The sequence below is a fragment of the Salvelinus fontinalis genome, chromosome 34 (assembly GCF_029448725.1).
Source record: "Salvelinus fontinalis isolate EN_2023a chromosome 34, ASM2944872v1, whole genome shotgun sequence".
Lineage (NCBI taxonomy): Eukaryota > Metazoa > Chordata > Actinopteri > Salmoniformes > Salmonidae > Salvelinus > Salvelinus fontinalis.
This window is the reverse complement of record NC_074698.1, coordinates 21,657,177-21,674,319: the sequence shown is the minus strand read 5'-3', so window position 1 is coordinate 21,674,319 and position 17,143 is coordinate 21,657,177. Positions and strand designations below refer to the sequence as shown.

The 17,143-nt window shown below is 40.1% G+C and overlaps 1 protein-coding gene across 2 annotated transcripts in view; it reads right to left on the bottom strand.

Annotated features, from left to right (window-relative positions):
- Positions 1-4,475, bottom strand: part of LOC129833493 (forkhead box protein K2-like) — a 31,258-nt gene extending 26,783 nt beyond the window's left edge. For both annotated transcript variants that reach the window (XM_055898141.1, XM_055898142.1), the window contains exon 1: positions 3,975-4,475. In XM_055898141.1, coding sequence (XP_055754116.1) covers positions 3,975-4,267 — 293 coding nt within the window. In that variant the 5' untranslated portion in view covers positions 4,268-4,475. The remainder of the gene's footprint in view (positions 1-3,974) is intronic.
- Between the last annotated feature and the right edge of the window lie 12,668 nt (positions 4,476-17,143).

Sequence of the window (17,143 nt, the reverse complement as noted above, 5' to 3'; positions counted from 1 at the left end):
ATTATCTAGCGAAAGTGTGTTATTTCTCTTGCGTTCAGTGCAAGCGAGTCAGGGTATATGCAGCAGTTTGGGCCGGCTGGCTCGTTGCGAACTGTTGAAAGTCCATTTATTCCTAACAAAGACAGTAATTACTTTGCCAGAATTCTACATAATTATGACATAACATTGAAGGTTGTGCAATGTAACAGTAATATTTAGACTTAGGGTTACCTAAGGCTCGTATTTCTGTGTGTTTATTATATTAAGTCTATGATTTTATATAGCAGTTTGAGCGGTGGTAGGCAGCAGCAGGCTCGTAAGCATTCATTCAAACAGCAGCTCTTAGCAATGCTTGAAGCACAGCGCTGTTTATGACTTCAAGCCTATCAACTCCCGAGATTAGGCTGGTAATTCTAAACTATCTTTAAGAACATCCAATAGTCAAAGGTATATGAAATACAAATGGTATAGAGAAGTAGTCCTATAGTAACTCCAAACGCAAACTTCTTAACTGGGAATATTGAAGACTCATGTTAAAAGGAACCACCAGTTTTCATATGTTCTGGAACTTAAACGTTAGCTTTTTTACATTGCACATACTGCACTTACTTTCTTCTCCAACACTGTTTTTGCATTATTTAAACCAAATTTACAAATTTTCATTGTTTGAGACTAAATTGATTTTATGTATTATATTAAGGTAAAATAAAAGTCTTCATTGTTCAGTATTGTTGTAATCGTCATTTATTACACACATAAAAATCGGCATCGGCTTTATTTGGTGCCCCCAATAATCGGTATCGGCGTTGAAAAATCATAATCGGTCGACCTCTAGTTCAGAGAAATTAGTCATTGAAGTTGTTGGGTTTATGTGCCATCTTACATCCTGATATTACTTGGTTCTGACCACTGATGGTGTTGTTCCTGCTATTGAGGGGAAAATCACCTAATAGCAAGAACAGCACCATCAACATTGTGCTCAGCAGCACACTCACATGGCAACCATCAGGGTGTCTTTGATTCAGGAATGCTGAGCTCTGAGACATCACATTCCTCGCAGAGTGCTGTGTGTGACCAAAGGCAACACACATTGCTTTTACAACGTTGTGTGTGTGTGTGTGTGTGTGTGGGCTCACTGATCCTCTGTCAGTCAGGCACAGACGCATACAAACAACAAACAGAATTCCTTTTGCCACCAGACCCCCAATCTCTACTACCTGAGGTAAAGAATTCCACTAGACCACAAAACCCACCCCCCTACCAGACAATTAATGTTATTATATAGTCTACTATCTGCTTCAATCAATTCATACTTAAATCTTTTCAACAACAACAGAAGCTTGGTTAAGAGGATAAGCTTGCATGGAAATCCCAAGTAATTTTGCAAAGAGCTGAGTTTTCCCACAGTCTCAATGCATTTTAACATTCAGGCTCCTTTGCCAATTTCCATCCTTGCTCAATGAGACCAAACATTTTGTAAAAGCAAATGCACAGTTGCTATGTTATGCCAGGATGTAGAACACAATGGACCCTCAAAAGATCATAAAGTATCCAAGCTCAGGGCAGCAGAGACAACAAGTATTCTCTAGTTCTTTCACTTTTTTGCCCAAGATAATCATCATCCCTAAAGATTATCCGAAAAACACAACATCCCAATGAGATCAAACAATGAGCATCAAACTAATATAACTGCTTTACACAGATTCAGTTAGGATGTAAAAAGTCATAGCAAGACTATGCCATGGAGTAATTTTGTAGGCGTGTGAGAGCAACAAGATGGAGGGTTGGGCAGCAGTGACTACTTCATTCTGGCAATTTATGTAATTCTATTGGAATCATAAAAATCATAAAGGGGACATAAAGAACCCCAGTCCAGAGCTCTCCAAGCCAAGACTGTCTGTCCACTTCCCTGATCATTCTTTGCCTTAGGTAGGGTGGGCTACTATAGTCATTATACCCATAAAGCCCAATTCCAAAATAAGGATATCACAAGGTTTTCATGAAGCTGTAGATGTGAACGTATAAAACACACCCTTGATTTAAAGCTCTTTAGTCACGTCAACCTGATTGATAAGGGAATTTGAGCCCACTGTGCTTCTTAGTTAGGAATCAACAGCTCTTCAGTCTAAAGTGCTGTGATACAGTGCATGAATGGGCAAGAAGACTGGGTGGTTAGTTAAAGGGGCAATGAGCAGTTGCTACATCCATTTTTGAACGTATAAATTAATTATATGTACCCCACTGATTCTTGAATAATATAACTTGTCTCATGTCGTACCTCATCACAACCCAAAATAAACATGTTTTACTCCAATGTTTGTCAAAGTAAATGCAAACAAACACTATATAGGGTGCATTCGTAAATACACTCTGGCTTTCTACGCCGATTTCAGAGCACGCTCATCTGAATGTACCAGAGTGCAGAATAACTGATGAATTTACAAATAGTGCAACACCAGTTGAATATGACCTGTCAGTAAACATTGGCAAAAATAAAATAAAAATTGTTGCCAGCAGCACAGTTACAGTCACCAACGCTCTAGATAACAAACAGCCTAACCAGCTCTGCTAGGGCGATAGAAATGCTCAGAGTGATGTGTTCTCTCATTTGTGTCTGGAAGTAGCTAGCAAGTTAGCCAACTTTAGCCAGTTAGCTTGGGTGATTGACTGATGTGAGGTCAGAACACTTGGATCAACCCTACTCCTCAGGCAGAGCGTCCAGTGTGCGCTGACAACACTCTGAATTTGTGCGCACTCTGGCCCTCCAGAGTGAATATATATACACATCCATAGCCTCAAAACATGTTAGAAAATATAATTTTAGATGGTCAGTCCTTAAATCCATAGCTCTATATAGCTCTATATATGAATTTGAGAGTGGTTACATTTCTCCAGCCCCATCCCTTAGCTTTTTACCGAAACAGGGTTAGAGAGGCCACTTTGTTATTGTTTCTACTGCTGACTGCTGCTTTAAGAATGCCGCTTTGTGTTTGTATGTCACTGAGGCAACTGACCAATGAATGAGCCCCAGCAGCCCACTACATTTTGTTGTGAATTATGCATCAAATATAAACATTCAAAAGTGGATTATGGCACAATAGTTACTTTCCCTAATTAAATACAGGGTTGTCTTCAGATTTAATGGTTGAGTTGGATTGGAGTGTATTTTGCAAGTTTCTTTAGAATAAAATGGGCCAAATCTGACAAAACAAACTATGCATACCGGGAATTTGGCATAGAAATATTATCTCATTTTAGTATTATGGAATTCAAATCGGTCTAAGAGAATAGAGTAATGTTACCGTGATGGCAAGAGGAAAATAATGGTCAGTGAATATTGAGGAGACTATTTCTTATGTATTGTAACGTTAGCGTTGGCCTTTGTGACCTGCCATTATAATTTTGTGAATGAAGCAAACTGAAGCAAAACATCCATCTTCCCGAGTTGTGCAAAGCTGACCCGTAATGACCCGAATCAGAAATGTTCAATTGAGTGATGGCCTAGTGATGCACATCACACATGTTATAAAGATACAGGCCTACAAGCAAAGTAGCCATCCACAAACTTAAATATAAACAAAACATCGATCATATCCACCTGACTAACAAAACACTTGCACAGAACTATATGACATTGTTTACCTGTATGACCAAGTACACAGCTAGCTAGTTACAATAATAACCCACTATGTGATTGCAAATCAACTGAAAGCTGGCCGACAGACAGTGTGCTGTAGAATCAAGTTCGAATACCGCTAGCTACATTTGGCTGTCTTAATTCAGAAGATATTTTATAACAATGGGAGGGCAGTTCATAACATGTAGCTACTAATATCTGACAAACACTGTCTAGATGACGTTAATTAGCTAGCAAAGATGAACCTACATGGCAAACACCACCCATTAGTCTTGCTGCAACAGCACGTGCTTTGTGGTAATTCAAAACAAAGATAAGATAGCTAGTTATTCTAAATACAGATACATGTTGAACTTACATTCGTGGTAGTTGTAGAGGAGGGGCACCCCGTCTGAGGAACACTCCATCCACGAACACCCCATTTTTGCCGAGGCATCGCAAGTAGAAATCTCCACCACCAGTGGTATCGTCACTAACAGTGAATATTTCGAGATGTCTTCGAGAAATAAAACTGGAATGACCCATGCTCACATCCACCGAGCCCTGAGACGAGTTCCTCCCGATAGTCACCGAGCGCTTTTTCATCAAGTATTCGAATTCACGGCCCTCAAGCCGGGCAACCGGCCCAGACGACCCGCTTAACACCGCCATTTTACAGGATAAAGGGTATATTTGACAAATTCTTATTTAAAAAAAACACCGGTATGGAGATGCCCGTGTAGGTGTTTTAAATGCCGTTGCAAATTGTCGAATCAAAAAAAAGGGGCATCAAATTTAACACAAAAATTTAAGGGAACGTGCCAGACCAGGGACAGCGGCTCCAACCCAGCGCCGCGACACAGAGAGAAAGGGTAGGAGAAGGCTCCAACCAAACAAACACCATGTGGATATACCACGATTGACAATCCAATAACCCAATAAAAAATGAACAGGCACTTGACGCTACAAAGAGAAGACCAATCAGACACAAGAAACAGCTGATCATTGACTCAAGGTTGGTTGAACTGTAGCGTACGCGCATTGTGTTGTCAATAATTACCACATACAGAAAGTCAAAATTGGCTATATCTTAAAAATTAATGAAAACGAAAATGTGATTTTTGGTCTTAATTTAAGATTACGATTAGGCATACGGTTAACAGTTTGGTTAGGTTTAAAATCACATTTTAAAAAGATAATTATAGAAATAGGCGGGGCTTATGACTTTGTGGCTGTGGTATGTAGTGACGACCCGTATTATGCGTGGCGAGATGTAAGCCCCGGCACTATCGTTTTAAAAAAAAACTTCAAACGATGCCATTGCTAAAATGACAACGATTTCATGCTTTATGAGTGTTCTTTTTGTTGCCATAGAATTGGATTATTCGTAAAACAACATTTATGTTGATGATGACGTTGTGATTTTGCACTGTATGTTTACATATTCAAAGCAACGTCCCATATAACCGAAAGTATGAACAAGCTTGACATTTTGGATGAACAAATTGCCAACCGGAAGAATGGCTGGTATAGGCCGAGAATAAAGACTGAGACAATTTCCACAATAGTCACCATCCAACGCCTATACATTATGATCCACCACCAGGACTACTACGGATTCCATGCCTGGTATTTGATAGGACACCGTTTGCAGCAGCGTGCCGGTTTGTGTTATGGTACCCAGAATGCCCTGAGACCCCTCTCGTAAATTATAGAGGTCATAGTAGTCTGAGAGCTTTAACATCATTTTAGCAACATTCATTACGAAAATACAGTATACAATTTCGACCCAAACACCAGGTACGGAGACTGGACCGAATGCTCGTTGATTTTACTGCAATAACCAACGTCTTTTGGGACTCGCTGTGGCCTTGCAGCATGGAAACATGTGCGTTTCACGATGACGTCACCAATTGGAATCAATGCCCCTCCCAGTCCATGGTTGTTTGTAAACATAGGATGGTGGTGGAGGGGAGGGTGAAAACATCAACACCTCTTTGCAAGAAGACCATGATCACACCTCTAGTGACAAGTACTGATAGTGGCATTCATTTGAACAGGGTATGCCAGTATGGCTTTGGATTGCATATCTACCTTGTCCTTCAAATGAGAGACAAATATATTTTTCATGAAGCATCAGCTTACATCAGAAATAATGTTTGATTTGTCAGACAACCCTACACACAAGTTCTTGGCTCTTTGTACAAATTAATGGAGGGGGATAATAATTTGTTTATATATATTTTTAAAACACTCCTGCACACTCTTGAACATATAAAACTAGATAGAAAGTATGTAGGAATTGTAATGGATTTATATATTTTCAAATAGGCCCAACTGCCTTCTTTTCTGGCCCCTGAATTGCTTTTGACAAACAAATTGGGCCAAAAATACATTTACATTTAAGTCATTTAGCAGACGCTCTTATCCAGAGCGACTTACAAATTGGTGCATTCACCTTATATCCAGTGGAACAGCCACTTTACAATAGTGCATCTAAATCTTTTAAGGGGGGGGGGGGGGGGGGGTCAGAAGGATTACTTTATCCTATCCTAGGTATTCCTTAAAGAGTTGGGGTTTCAGGTGTCTCCGGAAGGTGGTGATTGACTCCGCTGACCTGGCGTCGTGAGGGAGTTTGTTCCACCATTGGGGTGCCAGAGCAGCGAACAGTTTTGACTGGGCTGAGCGGGAACTGTACTTCCTCAGAGGTAGGGAGGCGAGCAGGCCAAATAAATATGTGCGGCCCTCCGTTGAATTTTGAACTCCCATTGTAGCCCTGGAGCCAAAATTATTACCCACCCCTGCTTTTTACTGTTTTATACCTTGTGTAACATATATCTTTCTTAAAGGGCATTTTACACGATCACCGTGGAACACCATACCTGGGGTCTATCGGAGTATCCTATAGTGGCTTTCCTTATCTCTCCTCTCCTTAGTTGTTCTAAACAGTGTCGATTTTAGCATGTAAATCTTGGTGGGGCAAACTTAAAAATGTGTTTTTAGCTGCATGCCAGCAAAGCCACTACACAACACTAAACAATACATTAATTGCATTATAACGGTGACAAACGGTTCCCACAAACTGTTTTCTTTTCAGATACCATGGAGTGAATCCTTAACATTGCTACACCTGGCTATCAGCAGAGACTTGTATGGCAGCAAAACAGTTCATTCAGCCTCATTTACTGCCTTTTTTTAAAGACATAGCTGATATGGCTGACTTCCTTAAAACTTCTTATGGCTGCAATCCCGTTAATGGGATGATATGACAACAGCCAGTGAAAGTGCAGGGCGCCAAATTCAAACAGAAATCTCATAATTAAAATTCCTCAAACATACATTATCTTATACCATTTTAAAGGTAATCTTGTTGTTAATCCCACCGAAGTGTCCGATTTGAAATAGGCTTTTCAGCGAAAGCACCACAAACGATTATGTTAGGTCACCGCAAAATCACAGACAAACACAGTAATTTTTCCAGCCAAAGACAGGAGTCACAAAAAGCAGAAGAGATAAAATGAATCACTAACCTTTGATGATCTTCATCAGATGACACTCATAGGACTTCATGTTACACAATACATATATGTTTTGTTCGATAAAGTTAATATTTATATCCAAAAACCTCAGTTTACATTGGCGCCATGTTCAGAAATGCCTCCAAAATATTCTGAGAAATTGCAGAGAGTCACGTCAAATAACATAAATACTCATCATAAACTTTGATGAAAGATACATGTTTTATATATAATTAAAGATACTCTTGTTCTTAATGCAACCGCTGTGTCAGATTTCAAAAATCTTTACGGCAAAAAACAATATTCAATAATCTGAAAACAGCGTTCAGCCACAAAAGCAAGCCATACAGATACCCGCCAAATTGTGCAGTCAACAAAACTCATATAAAAAGCATTATAAATCTTCACTTACCTTTTCTGATCTTCGTCGGAATGCACTCCCAGGACTCCCACTTCCACAAGAAATGTTAGTTTTGTTCGGTAATGTCCATCATTTATGTCCAAATAGCTATTTTTGTTTTGTTAGCGTGTTTGATAAACAAATCTAACGTCAGGAAGTGCATTCACTAAAAGCTGACGAAATGTCCAAAAGTTCCGTAACAGTCAGTAGAAACATGTCAAACGATGTATTGAATCAATCTTTAGAATGTTTTTAACATAAATCTTGAATAGCATTCCAACCGGAGAATTACATTGATTTCAGATGAGCGATGGAACAGAGCTCCCTCTCATGTGAACGCGCATGGTCAGAGCATGGTCAGGTCATGGCAGACCTGCCTAATTCCCCTCTCATTCGGCCCCCCTTCACAGTAGAGGCATCAGACAAAGTTCTACAGACTGTTGACATCTAGTGGAAGCCGTAGGAAGTGCAAACTCATCCATATCTCGCTGTGAATTAAATAGGATCTTGGTTGAAAATCGACCAGCCTCAGAATTCCCACTTCCTGTTTGGATTTTTTCTCAGGTTTTTGCCTGCCACATTCTGTTATACTCACAGACATCATTCAAACAGTTTTAGAAACTTCAGAGTGTTTTCTATCCAATACGAATAATAATATGCATATATTAGCAACTGGGACTGAGGAGCAGGCAGTTTACTATGGGCACCTCTGTGCACCTTTCATCCAAGCTTCTTCTTATGGCTGCCCCTGCACCCCCTGCAGCCATAAGAAGTTTAAACAAATGTGGTTTCTACTGACAATTGAGATGTACAAACATAAAGGGATGACGAGTTGATAAGAGGAAATACTTAATTTCGATTAAGACATAAATGAGCGAGCTAGTGCGGACGTAGTCAAAATAACTATTTGTTCAGTACTTTTGAAATGTACAGCGACAGAATTCAGAACATGGGCTGTTCTTACAGTATTCTCCCTGTACGCCAAGTCAGAACCGTATGCTAAGTTATGAGGGGGAAAGGGACCAAATTATTACAGTGAGGCACATGGGCTACTAACATCTTACTACACAACATATTTATGCAGCAGCATACAAGACATTTTTGGACTCACCTTGTTGTGCTGTGCTCACTTGAACAGGAAGGTGGCGCTGCGGTCCTTGTGGGAAAATTTTGTCATCAAAGTCTGGCATTGTAGTGGAGGACCTGTTGGACTGTTTATTCTTAGTGTTTTCTTAGCACTATGCCAGGTGCTTGTAAGGGCACAGATGACATACCGGTAGGATTCCAGTTGAGGCTCAGGGACGGGCAGAGTGGTCAGGCTGGCGAGTACAAGGTCAGGACAAGCAAGGGTCAAAAACCAGGAGGACGAGAGAAAGCGAGGCAGTGAAAAAGACAGGAGCTGACAGGACAAACGCTGTTAAGCTTGACAAACTGGCAGGGGATAATGGAGAAGACGGGCGACACCTGGAGGGGGGTGGAGACAATCACAAGGACAGGTGAAACAGATCAGGGCGTGACACATGATCGGTCCAATCAAAGCTACGGTACATATAACGTGATTTGATGTAATTCTATCTGTGGCCAATGACCTTGAGCCTTCTTGGATGGGCACTTATTATGTAACATTACGGCAGCACACAAAGGGCTTGAATTTTCAAGCTCTCCCCGTAGATTTTGTAGTTATGTAGTGTCCCCATAAGTGACAGAAGACTGAGCCAATCATGGCGCAACTAGAGAACATTACCAACCCCTACGCCATGTATTTTCCGCTGACTGTTCCACCACCACAGAAGCACTGAGCTAGGCTGAAACACCTGCATTTTGGAGCTGCCTTACTCAAGAAAGCAAAAAAGAGACAATGTTTGAATGCGGCTTTATTAACTACATTAAAAATATATATATATTTTTAGCTAAACAGGTGGGGCTCAAACAGGTGACCTGCCCTGAGTGATGGGTTGTCACTGGTTCAGAATATAGGATAAGTGGCCCACCCAGGGGATTTGCTTTCCCCTATGGTTCTTCAAGATCAATGCTCTAAAGACAAAGATCATTTGCCTCTTCCTCTCTGCCAAAGGTGAGGAATAAGGTCTGGTGCAAAAACAACCCCATACCTTAGGCACATAATTTGTTCTTAACTGACTTGCCTAGTTAAATAAAGGTTAAATAAAATTGTAAAAAGTCAATGACTTACTTCCATTGAGGTCCCTAAAGTGCATGGTTCAAAACCATTACATACAGTCGATACAGACATAGAAACATTCTTACATTCAATAGATACAGACATAAATACATTATTACATAGGTACAGACATACATACATTATTACATAGGTACAGACATAAATACATTATTACATAGGTACAGACATAAATACATTATTACATAGGTACAGACATAAATACATTATTACATAGGTACAGACATAAATACATTATTACCTAGGTACAGACATAAATACATTATTACATAGGTACAGACATAAATACATTATTACATAGGTACAGACATAAATACATTATTACATAGGTACAGACATAAATACATTATTACATAGGTACAGACATAAATACATTATTACATAGGTACAGACATGAAGATAGTTCTATTGTTCAATCATCAGCTAGCTTTTGAGGTCCTTTTTAATGAAGTTATGGTCGGTATGGCTTTAAGTTGTTGTGGTAGTTTGTTCCGCTCCACAGCTTCATATATAGAAAGGTATTCTTACGTATAGAATCTTACGTTTTAAACAATCAATATCAGGGGCTCTGGGTTAAGAACAATTCTTCCATGCTTGTTTTGGCTGGTCTGTAGCTTATTCTTTAGATGTTTATGGATGCTGGTGAACCATTATGTGCATGCATAATTAAGGTGACACTGAACCAGTGTACATGCCAGAGTCACTATAAAGACCTTTTTAGGTCTGAGCTAGGAATGTACTTTTTTGGTTTATCTTTGTTAAAGCTTTCAGTGCCATAGTATCACCAGTCATGTACCTATCCAATTCACACCCATGGTAGCAGACCACGAGTAGCCCCCTTTGACACTTAAACCAGGGAACCTTGAAATCTTTACTCTGGAACCAAATCCGATGGATTCTGTTTTTCCAAGATGCATAGAAAGTCTGTTATTTTACAAATGCCTAAATTCTTTAAGAGCTACACAAGTGCCAGGGGTAGGGGTGAGTGGTTGTTTCTGGACAGACCACCACAGAAACTATTATTTCGAGATGAATGCACTAATAAACTATATGAATATCCAGCTACCACTGGAGGGAGGCATGCACCTTCCTTAACAATATTCACAAGATGGGAGAACCGCAGCAGAATGCTGGTAAACTGTACCAGAGGTTTACAGGAATAATGCATATCCTGGCATAATAACTGATTTGATAAATCATGTTCAGTCATTTCATAACATTATTTATGAACATGAAATGCTTTGAAGACTTATGTTACTGTTTTTGTAACATGAAAAACACGACAGTATTGCATCAGCTAGTGTTTTGCTAAACCCAGTTTGTTTTAGCAGGCCATAGAATGTGACGTGCACTCTCCATTTTAGCTGTTTGTGTTCAAGTCAGAAGCCATATGAACCATATGAACAATGTGGATCATTACAACACATGTTTATTTTTCCTATATGGATCTCTTACATGCTGGCAACATACAGTAGGCAGTAACCCTTTCAATAGATTTGGCAATCATACAATCGAAATTATTTGATATTTCATGGTACAAGAGCAAATATTTGTGAAAGGATTATTCTGTTTTGTTATGGTTCGTATGTAACAGCTTGTACTTATTTGTATACAAACTGCTTGTATACCAAAGAGTGATACGCAGGTGTATTAAAAGACTGCCTCACCTGTGTGAGAATATGCTAGAGTATATATTTGTGGTAGGTTGATGGACAAGCCCATAATTGTAAACAATGTGTAAAACAGGCAACATAACTCTTGCCTCACCTCTCCATGTCAAGGCCTTATAATATTCTGCCACTGGAGTGTGAAGTGATAATGTGCTACTGATGTTTATGACTCACGCCACCATGGCAACCTGAAATGGAGCATTAGCAGGAAACCCAGGGTCCCGCGAGGCTCTGATCAGCGTGGTTTCCATACCACTGCTCCTGAGGAGAAGCTGCTCTAATGCCTCTCCTCCATTACCTCTGGCCGGGGCCACAGCCAAATGGACTCATTAATAACACTCTCCGTGAGGGCGTCAGAGGGAGCTAATGCTGCCCAGAGTGCTGATTAGGGCAAGGGGAATCCCAGGGGGCGAGAGGCAGAGGATAGGCATAATGAAAACTTCCTCTCCTTAGTCAAACTTCAACTCAGAGTGAATAAAGGGAACACACAATGTATACACACATACAACAACTAACACAAGCACACATGTAATTGTTACTTGTTTGAGTTTGACTGAATCAATATTCTGAATGTTTGTATACCGTCTATTGCGCAATATTCTGTACTTATAATAGATGCTACTATACTGAACAATAAATATAAACGCAACATGTACCTTCCATTTTTCATGAGCTGAAATAAAAGATCCCAGAAATGTTCCATACGCACAAAAAGCTTATTTCTCTCAAATTTTGTGCACAAATTTGTTTATATCCCTATTAGTGAGCATTCCTCCTTTGCCAAGATAATCCATCCACCTGACACGTGTGAAGCTGATTAAACAGCAGGATCATTAGGCCAAAGATGTATCAAGTTTTGAGGGAGCGTGCAACTGGCATTCTGATTGCAAGAATGTCCACCAGAGCTATTCCCAGATAATATAATGTTAAATTCTCTACCATAAGCCGCCTACAAAGTCGTTTTGAGAATTTGGCAGAACGTCAAACCGGCCTCACAACCACATGTAACCACTCCAGCCCAGGACCTCCATATCTGGCTTCTTCACCTGTGGGATTGTCTGAGACCAGCCACCCGGACAGTTGATGAAACTGAGGAGTATTTCTGTCTGTAATAAAACTCATTCTGATTGGCTTGGCCTGGCTTCCCAGTGAGTGGACCTGGCTCCCCAGTGGGTGGGCCTATGCCCTCCCAGGCCCACCCATGACTGCAGCCCTGCCCAGTCAATTGAAATTCACAGATTAGGGCCTAATTAATTTATTTCAATTGACTGATTTCCTTATATGAATTGTGACTCAGTAAAATCATTGAAATGTTCCATGTTGTGTTTATATTTTTTGTTCAGTATAATTTTAAGGTAATAAGTTTGACTATAACACTATTTTGTGTTCTCTGTCATGTCACACAAATATAATTTTATGTCACTAAAAACAGTGCACACTAGGGTTGATATGTCAGTCAAATGATTCTGTAGTCTCCCTGCTTTATTCAGCTAGACTTGTCTCTGTCGCCGTCCTTTTAGAAATCCTTAGTCATTGCTGGAGAATGATGTTTACTCTTTTTGTTTGTCTCTTGGTTGGGTGGATCTACTGTCACATCCTAAAGCAGAACCTACATTGCTAGTTAGACTAGTTTCAGGCAGCCTCACTACTAATACACTCCCGTATGTATTTATTTAGACAGTGAAGCTAAAACTTTTAATTTGATTCTATACTCTAATACTTTGGATTAGAGATAAAATGTTTTATATGAGGCGACAGAAAATGTCACCTTTAATTTTAGGGTCTCTTCATACATATCTGTTTTACCGATTAGAAAAAAGAAAACACTTTTTGTGTCTAGTCCCCCATTAGGAGTTGTCATTAGTACTTGTGCCAAAACCGTCCCACAAGTGATTTATTTTGCCCCCCCAAGTTTTTTGTAAAAAAAAAACGTGTTTAAAATCTGTTTCCAATTATTCCCTCAAATAAAAAGAGAGACATATGTGATCATGTCTCAATATAACCAAGGTATGAAATGATTTTATTTAAAAATACAATCTCTTTTTGGGCTTCCTTGTAAATAATTTGAATTTGACAAATTATTATATTTATGTTTCAGCCCCACCGACCGACAAAAATTGTCCCGCGGCTGAATCTAGTTGTCTACCCCTGACTTATAGTGTTTTACATTTAGTCAAAACTTTAGTATTTGGTTCCATATTCCTAGCACACAATGACTACATTAAGCTTGTGACTCTGCGAACTTGTTGGATGCAAAAGCAGGTTGTTTTGGATGTGTTTCAGATAATGTTATGCCCAATAGAAATGAATGGTAAGTAATGTACTGTATTGTGTCATTTTGGAGTCACTTTTATTGTAAATAAGAATATATGTTTTTAAACACTTTTACATTAATGTGGATTTGTCTAAATAGTTATGAAACCTTCAAATGGGGTAACTAGATACATAAAGTTCTTTCATTTACTAAATGGTCAAACAGATATGTATGAAAATATCCTAAAATAAAAGATGACATTCTATACTGTCGCCTCATATAAAACATTTGATCCAAAAAGCTGTGGTATAAAGCCAAACTACAAGTTTTAACTTTTAACTGTAGGACGGTGTACATTTAGCACTCATCTTCTTCAAATAAATCCAAATCAAATCAAATGTTATTTGTCACATATACGTGGTTAGCAGATGTTAATGTGAGTGTAGCGAAATGCTTGTGCTTCTAGTTCCGACAATGCAGCAATATCTAACAAATGATCTAACAATTCCCCAACAACTACCTAATACACACAAATCTAAAGAGGTGAATGAGAATATGTACATGTAAGTATATGGATGAGCGATGGCCAAGCAACATAGGCAAGATGCAATAGATGGTATAAAATACAGTACATACATATGATATGAGTAATGTAAGATATGTAAACATTATTAAAGTGGCATTATTTAGAGTGCATTGTATAAAGTGACTAGTGATCCATTTATTGAAGTGGCCAGTGATTGGGTCTCAATGTAGGCAGCAGCCTCTCTGAGTTAATGATTGCTGTTTAGCAGTCTGGCGGCCTTGAGATAGAAGCTGTTTTTCAGTCTCTCGGTCCCAGCTTTGATGCACTTGTACTGACCTCGCCTTCTAGTTGGTAGCGGTGTGAACAGGCAGTGGCTCAGGTGGTTGTTGTCCTTGATGATCTTTTTGGCCTTCCTGTGACATTGGGTGCTGTAGGTGTCATGGAGGGCAGGTAGTTTACCCCCGGTGATGCATTGTGCAGACCACACCACCCTCTGGAGAAACTTGCGGTTGATGGCGGTGCAGTTGCCGTACCAGGCTGTGATACAGCTCGACAAGATGCTCTCGATTCTGCATCTGTAAAAGTTTGTCAGGATTTTGGTGACAAGCCAAATTTCTTCAGCCTCCTGAGGTTGAAGAAGCACTGTTGCGCCTTCTTCACCACACTGTCTGTGTGAGTGGACCATTTCAGTTTGTCTGTAATGTGTATGCCAAGGAACTTAAAACTTTCCACCTTCTCCGCTGCTGTCCCTTCGATGTGGATAGTGGGGTGCTCCCTCTGCTGTTTCCTGAAGTCCACGATCATCTCCTTTGTTTTGTTGACGTTGAGTGAGAGGTTGTTTTCCTGACACCACACTCCGAGTGCCCTCACCTCCTCCCTGTAGGCTGTCTTGTCATTGTTGGTGATCAAGCCCACTACTGTTGTGTCGTCTGCAAACTTGATGATTGAGTTGGAGGCGTGCATGGCCACGCAGTCGTGGGTGAACAGGAAGTACAGGAGGGTGCTGAGCACGCACCCTTGTGGGGCCACAGTGTTGAGGGTCAGCAAAGTGGAGATGTTGTTTCCTACCTTCACCACCTGGGGGGCGGCCGTCAGAAAGTCCAGGACCCAATTGCACAGGGCGGGGTTGAGACCCAGGGCCTCCAGCTTGATGATGAGCTTGGAGGGTACTATGGTGTTGAATGCTGAGCTGTAGTCAATGAACAGCATTCTTACATAGGTATTCCTCTTGTCCAGATGGGATAGGGCAGTGTGCAGTGTGATGACGATTGCGTCGTCTGTGGACATGTTGGGGCGGTATGCAAACTGAAGTGGGTCTAGGGTGGCCGGTAAGGTGGAGGTGATATGATCCTTGACTAGTCTCTCGAAGCACTTCATGAGTCAATGAGTCATTCAAAATGTTGAGTCTGTCACATTTTGAAGCTTCTCTTTCTGATATTATTTTTGAGGATAAACATAAAAAAATAAACATTTATTTTAACAAATATTTATTATTTTACACATTCTATAAAAGGCGTTAAATATATGTGCTGATGCAGTCTTTAAGGATGGACCCAAGTGCTTTAGAGTTCATGTCCCACTTCAACCCAGCACAGATGAAATCCTGGATGTCTGTACATGACATCTTGTCATTCTACATCATAGGGGTAGAATAAGGTGCATATGCCATTCTTCACTTCCAACTGGAGTTGTTCCAGGGTCCAACAGGTTCCTGGATAGAGGAAAGTATATATATTTTTTGAAACAACAGCCATGTCTTCATCATTATTCATTATTCATTATTCATCATCAGAAACAGACACACACCGCTTGAACTAAAGCTCAAACCTTCTTTAAAGAAAACAAGGGCCTCCGGTTCACAGTCCAATGAGAAACATGATCAAACACCCCGAATCCAGAATTCTGTCAACTCCTTAAAGTTGTGAGGGTCAAGCTGTCAGTCCAGGGGGACCAGCCATTGGTCAGGTGAGTCACCTTTGACCATGTTAAGGTGTCACTTTGGCAAGATGAGCTCTTCGTAAGGCACTGTGAGACTCCCCAGGTACCAGAATATCCAGAAGACCAGGCTGAGGAAGATGAGCAGGGGCCCCGACAGCACAAAGAAGTCCCAGAAACTCAGAGGAGCAAAGATACCCAGGAAAAATAGGATCAGACCGACAACGTCAAAGACCAAAGCCAGGATGAGAAAGAAAACACAGCGACCCATAGAAGAGGTATCCATAGCAGGGACATGGACGCGGTCTGGATTCCTGTCGGCTGAGGACTTTACAAGAATGAGGAGAGGCCTTTCCAGCCACAACCTTTTTAAAACGCAAGTCGCATTCTTCTGATTTTCAGCACGCCTTCAAATTCTTCCATTGTAGGAAACAGCAGCAAAACTGGTATCCAACCACATCAACAGGTTGTACTACTCTGAACGATCCATTCAAATTTAAAAGCCAAATGGTCTAACCTTATTCCTTAGCGATCCCTGACTTGCAGCAATGTAATGACAGTGCTTGAAATGGATAATCTCATTAGATAACTATTTTTATTTTGTATACTTATCAAGATCATTGGATGTATATTTAAAATAAATAAAAATCTAATGCACCATGCCTCTGTGTATAAAATAAAAAATAAAATAATAATGCATTTGATATGAAAATGATGACATCAACATATATGTATAACATGTAACATTATGAACAGTGTGGGAAAAGATACTGTATGTTGGGAAGATATATTTCAGTGATTCTATCAGCAGTTTATATTTAGTCTGCTGGATGCATTCCACAATTATTTACTATTTCATGCTTCCTACATCATGACAGAAAGAGGAACTGCAGTGAAAAACCTCACCCTCTAAGTACCTTGTTTGACCAGTCAGACAGTCGTGAGAGTTTGGTTTACCTCTGTGCAATACCTATTCAACCAAGGACCGCAAAGCAGAGTCAACAGGCCAGGATTAGGTAACATAAGCATACAGACAGGCAACGCCCTG